At 35.5% G+C, this 7,162-nt stretch overlaps 1 protein-coding gene across 1 annotated transcript; it reads left to right on the forward strand.

Moving 5' to 3' along the window:
- Nucleotides 1–544: 544 nt before the first annotated feature.
- Nucleotides 545–6,896, forward strand: LOC11433567 (kinesin-like protein KIN-5C). Its single transcript, XM_003625808.4, has 23 exons — nucleotides 545–780; nucleotides 886–1,015; nucleotides 1,123–1,281; nucleotides 1,428–1,777; nucleotides 1,859–1,997; nucleotides 2,110–2,207; nucleotides 2,304–2,460; nucleotides 2,694–2,763; nucleotides 2,865–2,941; nucleotides 3,189–3,242; nucleotides 3,355–3,435; nucleotides 3,520–3,631; nucleotides 3,753–3,839; nucleotides 3,934–4,109; nucleotides 4,309–4,470; nucleotides 4,574–4,681; nucleotides 4,816–4,974; nucleotides 5,062–5,145; nucleotides 5,263–5,468; nucleotides 5,546–5,647; nucleotides 5,852–5,961; nucleotides 6,193–6,344; nucleotides 6,429–6,896. The coding sequence occupies exons 1-23, from the start codon at nucleotides 731–733 to the stop codon at nucleotides 6,627–6,629; spliced, it is 3,024 nt and encodes a 1,007-aa protein (XP_003625856.1). The 5' UTR covers nucleotides 545–730; the 3' UTR covers nucleotides 6,630–6,896.
- Nucleotides 6,897–7,162: the final 266 nt, after the last annotated feature.

A 7,162-nucleotide genomic window follows, 5' to 3' on the forward strand; every position in this document is an offset into this window, starting at 1 on the left:
ACACGGAGTCAAGTGAAATTGATGAAAGTCTTAGTCTTGATCATTGTAGCATAGATCTTGGGACAGGTTTGATGAAATGTACATAATTTGTTGAAATGTACAATGATATAAATTCAACCTTTTTGATATATTTTTAAACTCATTGTCTTTTATATTATTTTATATTATTGAAAAATTGTTGAATACACAAAAACATGAAATCATATTATGCAACTTGCTGAACTATGCGACAATTTGAATTTTAGAAGCTGAAAAGTAGTTTAAATTATATTTGTCAAATAAATGATAGTTTCAGAAAAAAATAGGACCCGTGAGTAACCAATACGATGAAAAAAGTAATACCCAAAAAAATTATGAAAAGAAATTTTGATGAGTTGGGGCTATTGTTATGGGTAGCCCAGTTATCACACACTCCATCACAAAGCACACATGAAGTCACAATTTTACCCTTTAACAAACCTAAACTTAAAATCAAAAACCCAAAACGACAATGGCAAAATTGTGAAGACAAAGGAAATATATAGAGTACCGTTAGATAATAAAAAATCCAAAACGTTGAGTCGTAGATCTAAAGGGTAAAAAGAGAAGAGCGTCTTTCAAAATTCAAATCTCAAACTCTACCATTCCCTTACCCCGCTCTCATTTCACACACAGAGAAGAGAAAGAAACGAAAAAAAAAAACACTGCAAATTTCAATATTCAGATCTACGAAGACCAAAATTAATCGACAATGTCTGGTAAAGAAAAAGGCGTCAACGTTCAAGTTCTGCTTCGTTGCAGGTAGAATAATCCCTTTCACTTCGTTCATTTTCTCTTAATTTTTTCGATTTTTTTTTTTTTGTTATCTGCATTTCAAAATCTAACACTGGAATCAATAATTTGAAGGCCCTTTAGTGACGACGAGTTACGAAGCAATGCGCCGCAAGTAGTGACTTGTAACGATTACAGTAGAGAAGTTGCGGTGTCTCAGAATATTGCCGGCAAACACATCGATAGGGTTTTCACATTCGATAAGGTTAATCATTTCTAAACGTTTTTTAGAAGTTAATTAGTTAATTAATTAATGGTAGACTGGATAATTAGTGTGTTGGTAAGTTTAATTTGTTGCATTTTTTTGGTTAGGTTTTTGGTCCTTCTGCACAACAAAGAGAACTTTATGAACAAGCTGTTACGCCGATAGTAAATGAAGTTTTAGAGGGATTTAATTGTACTATTTTCGCTTATGGTCAAACCGGTACCGGAAAAACATTTACTATGGAAGGAGAATGCAAAAGATCCAAGGTATAACTTTGTGTCCGATGCTTTACTGCATAAACAGCATCAAAGTTTTATTAATCATTAAGTATTGAGTAATTGAGTAATTAAGTAATAATCTACACATACATGGTTTAGTGATGCTAATGACTTTATTTAATGATTTTTATTAGAGTGGGCCGAATGGGGAGTTGCCTCCAGAAGCAGGAGTGATTCCGCGGGCTGTTAAGCAGATTTTTGACACGCTTGAGGGACAGAATGCTGAGTATAGTGTGAAAGTTACGTTTTTAGAATTGTATAACGAGGAGATTACTGATTTGCTTGCTCCGGAGGAAATTTCAAAGGTTAGTTTGGAGGAGAAGCAAAAAAAGCAGCTGCCTCTTATGGAGGATGGGAAAGGTGGAGTTCTTGTGAGAGGGTTGGAGGAAGAAATTGTGACGTGTGCGAGTGAAATTTATACTCTTCTTGAAAGAGGGTCTTCCAAAAGACGCACTGCAGAAACTTTACTTAACAAACAATCCAGGTGACTGTTTCTTTTCTGTTTCTGTCATTGTTATATTGAAAAATTGAATTTCTGTTACTAACACTTTATTTTGCTATTCAGTCGTTCACATTCGTTGTTTTCTATTACAATCCACATCAAAGAAGCAACCCCTGAAGGTGAAGAACTAATTAAATGTGGTAAACTGAATTTGGTGGATCTTGCGGGTTCAGAAAATATATCTCGTTCCGGTGCTAGGGAGGTAATACATTCCGATCATACTAGTTGTTTATCATGTACACTACATCACAGGGGTTTCATAATAAATGTTACAAAATTACACTTAATGATTTGAGCTTTGTAATATTTGTTAGGGTCGCGCTAGAGAAGCTGGAGAGATTAATAAAAGTTTGCTTACATTAGGGCGAGTGATTAATGCACTTGTGGAGCACCTTGGTCATATTCCATACAGGTTTTTACTTTTGAACTTTTGTTAACGCTTCATTCAATGGTTCTATGACATTATCCCTTTCGTTGTATGCTTACATGAATATACGTTGATATTTAGGGATAGCAAGTTGACTCGTTTACTTCGTGATTCACTTGGGGGAAGAACCAAGACGTGCATTATAGCGACAGTATCCCCTGCTGTTCATTGCTTAGAAGAAACTTTGAGCACATTGGATTATGCACATAGGGCAAAGAACATTAAAAATAAGCCAGAGGTTTGTTGTTGATTGTGACTTAGTACTATAAATCCTGTCAATATTTTTCTTGAAATGAAAATATTATTTCAGTCGTGTATTTGATGGCCTTTTATCCAATACATTAATGATACATGTATGGCTGAATAAATGTTAAAAATTAAAATCGATAAACTGAGCGACTCCTTTTATATGATTCATTTTCATGCCTATTGCATTGTTTTTCACCTGCTTTTATATTCTAATTGGTTTAGGTCAACCAAAAAATGATGAAATCAACTCTTATCAAGGATCTTTACGGTGAAATTGAACGCCTTAAGTCAGGTGAGTTGCTTTGTTATTTTGTTGTCGATGAAGTTAGAATTACCGTGAATCCTTAGATTTCTTGCCTCAATTTTGTTGACAAAATTTGTGATTCTTGTCAGAGGTTTATGCTACTCGTGAGAAAAATGGGGTCTATATTCCAAAGGAAAGATACTATCAGGAAGAGATTGAGAAGAAGGTAGTCCTTTTTTGTCTTGGTTTGTTTCCAACTGTAGCAATATGTATCGACTATTTCAACGAATTCATCAAGACCGACACTTTTGGTCTATGTAACTATCAGCTGCTGAAATCATTGATGTTTTTTATTTTATTTTTAATGTCTTGGACATTTCTTATTTTATTTGATTTCAACATATTGCACGATCGAGCTATTTAACCCTCTACTCTAAGTCCCTTATATTGATGTATGCATTTCTTCTGTTAAGGCTATGGCTGATCAGATTGAGCAGATGGGCATCACAATTGAATCTTATCAGAAGGTTTGTTTTCTTAACAAAAACTATAGACTATCTATAGTCTTGTTTAAGTTAACAAGTGGCTGCTTGTTGTCTCTGTAATGCTTGACATTTTTTTTTTGTATGTTTCAACCAGCAACTTGAGGATATGAGAAACAAGTATGATGATCAAGTTCGCCAGTGCTCCAATTTAAGCAACAAACTTGATACCACTGAGGTCTGATATCTTTGTTTTTTCCCTCTCTTTATTGTCATTACATTCGACATAACAACTTTAAGAGAAATATTATAAATCACACAGAAAAACTTGAACAAGACTAGCAAGGTGCTTGCCAATAGAGAGGAAGAACTAAAGAAGTGTCGATATACACTCAATGAAAAGGAGTTCATCATATCTGAACAGAGAAAAGCAGGTATTCAGGACTGTGTTTGTGTTTCTATCACTGTTTCTTCTGTAATGGTCATTTGAGTGAGGTATTGTTAAAATTCTGTAATGATTGGGACCATTGGGTTAATGTTAACTATGTGTAACAGAAAATGCCCTAGCTCATCAAGCTTGTGTTTTACGAGCTGATTTAGAGAAAGCTCTTCAGGATAATGCTTCATTATTTGCGAAAATTGGTAGGTGGTTTATTTTCTCTGTTTTGATTGGTTAAGAATCTAAATGTATTTTTGATGTATAATATATTTATTTATGTCTCCGGTAATTATATAGGTAGAGAAGATAAACTCAGCTCAGATAATAGAGCTGTAGTGAACAATTTTCAAGCTGAACTTGCCCAGAAGGTTGGTTCACTTTGCAACACTGTTACAACATCGTTGTCTGAACAGAACGGACATCTACAAGGTGTGGAGAAGCTCTGCCATTCCTTTTTGGGAATTCATGATAAGGTGCACATCTAACATATCCAAAGCCGCTGTTCTTGTTGTTGACACTCTTTCATGCTTTGATTCAAATTCTTAAAGCCTCTTTGTGTTGGGCTTTTTGTACTTGTTAGATTCACCTGAGCTTCTTGTCTGGTTTTCCAATTCATTGTTTAACATTTGTCTTTTTATTTAGAATTCTTAATCCTCTTTTTGTTGCCTGTAGGTGGCTATCGATTTGAAAGAGAAAATGAAAGACCTGAGGGCGGTGTATGTGTCTCATATTGAGGCAGTGCAAAATGTTGTGCGTTTGCATAAGGCAGGCTCAGATGCATCGTTGGAGGAGTTATCATCTGCCATATCCTCCCACGGTCATTCAATTGAAGAAGTATTTTTTATCTTCTCTAACACTTTTTTGTTGTACTATTAATTACTTTGTCCTCTTTTCATTGTTTTAACACTAAGAAAGCTACTTGTTTCTTATCAATCAGTTCCTTACAACTGCGGCCACAGAAGCTGGCTCAATATTTGACGAGCTTCAGAGCTGTCTTTCAACACAGCATGGTGAATTGACACTTTTTGCTAGGGAAGTACGCAATGTATGTGCTTGAAGTTGTTCTTTGTGTTTATTGTTTCCTTGTTTTGTCTTATTCCCTTTAATTCATTCTTTGATTGTTTTGACTAATGATCTTTATCTAATTTGTGTTTTTGTTGTGTGTATTGTGAATTAAAGAGATTCAATCTTAGCGTGGAACAAATAAAGGAGATATCTGAGCGATCGGAAGAATTAGTTGAAAAGCTTTTTGAAGAATCAAAAAAGCTTGAAGAGTTTGTAGCACGGGCTGACCAAATGCAAACAGAGAGCATTGATGATTTTAAGAAAGCTTACGAGGTTATAATGTTACATTAACATATGTTGTTTGGAAGATGGTTATGATCGTTGTCATCTAATATTGACATCTTATTCTATTCTGTACAGGAGCAATCAAAATCCGAGTCGGAGAAACTCATTGCTGATATGACTAGCTTGATTTCTGATCACATTCGTCGTCAAGTCCATCTTGTCGGTTTTTGGCGATCTTTTCTTATACATTATTATATTTTTCTTGGCCTTCATGGATGATTGTTGAGATCTACTTTTTTTTGGTTGTTATCTAATGGTTATTGGTTGGTCTTGCAGGTAGACTCAAAGCTTGTTGATCTTAGGGAGAGTGGCATAAAGAACAAGTCATTCTTCGATGGACATGTGTCATCAGTGGAAGATATTACAACCAATGCAAAAAGGAAATGGCAGTCCTTTTGCATACAAGCAGAAAAAGACGCAAAAGATACTGCTGATTACTCTGCAGCAAAGCATTGCCGTATGGAGGTACTCCTGCAGCAAAGGTATGTGTTATTTCTCCTAGTTTTTTTGGTCTACATCCTCTTAGTCACATTCTAACACTCCTGTTTAATTCCTGTAGTGTTAGTACTGCTCATTCGGCTTTTGGACAAGTGAAGAGGACACATGAGGCTGTAAATGAGTTAGGGGCCAAACATATTTTTGCGACAGAGTCACTTATCAGGTGTGTGTTGGATTGTTGATTATCACAGATATATTTTTTTTGTTATGCAATGTGTTCAGCATATGATGTTAGTTTGGGATATATGGGGATGCGGGGGAATGAGTTATATGGCATTAGCTTTGGTCAATTGTAAGCTTTAGTTATTGTCATTATCTCATTAATCAATAGGTTTTATGCAATGTGATATCAATAACTTTGGTACAGGAACGCTTGTGAGAGTCATGTGCAGCATGTTGCAGAGGTCAATTCTGTACGAGCAGCAGCCGAGGAAGATGTGGCAAAGAACACTGATGATTTTCTGCAGCAGTTCGATGGTGAGTATTGTGGTCTTGATATTGGTCCTATGATTTGACAATATTCTATCAAAATTTACCATTTGCAAATTACACCTGATAATGCCTGCAAATATCATAGATATAACAGTATAATAAACATTTATGAAGTGCATATCACCATCATTTCATCCTTTTTTTTTTTTTTTTTTTTAAGTTATTATATATATTTTGCATTCATGTGATCCTTTTTCTTGGCGTATGTTTTTCCAGCCACATCTGCAGAAGAACGTGAATCTGTATGCAGTGTCGTAAATGTCGTGAAAAGCCATGCAAATACACTTGAGATGTTTAGAGAGAATCACTCAGGGCAAGCTGCTTCCATTGAACACAGGGCATGTGAAACTTTTCAGCAGGATTATATGGTAGGTTATTTTGCGTCCAATGATCAAATATAGATATTATTTAACAGAATCATAATCATTGTTGATTTGTGTTGTGTCTTGCAGGATTATGAGCCTAGTGGTACAACACCAGTAAGATGCGAGCCTGAGGTTCCAAGTAAGGGTACAATAGACTCTCTTCGAACCTTGCCAATTGAAGCCCTTCTTGAGGAATTCCGGGAAAATAATTCATATGAATCTTCTTCTGATGTAAAGGAGTTGAAACCGTCGCTTATTCCACGTTCTCCTCTCACCCAATTGAATTAATGGTGGTGGTATCAACTTGCTCGGTTGTCTGTTGTGGAATCAAATTTGTATCTTTATTTGTAACATCACATTTGAAATAGTTTGAAGCATGCGAAATCTGGTTATATTATAGGATGTAATGTGATATCTAAGGCAGTGTACTTGTGTCTAAATCCCATCTTGGGATGAAATATAGCTCAAATAATAGTTATTTTTGGCAACTCTCCCACATGGGACAGGGGCGGTGTATTGTTATATATCTTATTCCAACGGTGTTATTTTTTTTAATCTTGGTGGTTTAGGGTTTTTGACCATGCTACAATCTTACAGTTGTACAATTTTTGTAGAGAATTGCTGTTCCCACATTTGGTTTGGCTATGCCACACGAGTAAATTACTCAAATGTCCCTCGGCAGTTAACTGCCGAATTATGAAACCGGCTACAGTTAACTGCCGAGGAAAACTTCGGCAGTAAACTATCGAGGAAAACTGAAAACTTCGGCAGTTAACTGCCGAAGAAATCTCAAATCTGTTATTTTTTTTTTTTTTTTGAGA

Source organism: Medicago truncatula, chromosome 7 (genome assembly GCF_003473485.1).
Source record: "Medicago truncatula cultivar Jemalong A17 chromosome 7, MtrunA17r5.0-ANR, whole genome shotgun sequence".
NCBI classification, from domain to species: domain Eukaryota; kingdom Viridiplantae; phylum Streptophyta; class Magnoliopsida; order Fabales; family Fabaceae; genus Medicago; species Medicago truncatula.

Excerpts from the sequence above, each read along its gene's own strand:
- LOC11433567 (XM_003625808.4), top strand. The coding sequence starts at position 731 with ATGTCTGGTAAAGAAAAAGGCGTCAACGTTCAAGTTCTGCTTCGTTGC. Across the intron at positions 1,778-1,858 it reads TTACTTAACAAACAATCCAG|TCGTTCACATTCGTTGTTTT; the intron begins GTGACTGTTTCT and ends TTTGCTATTCAG. Across the intron at positions 5,648-5,851 it reads GCGACAGAGTCACTTATCAG|GAACGCTTGTGAGAGTCATG; the intron begins GTGTGTGTTGGA and ends ACTTTGGTACAG.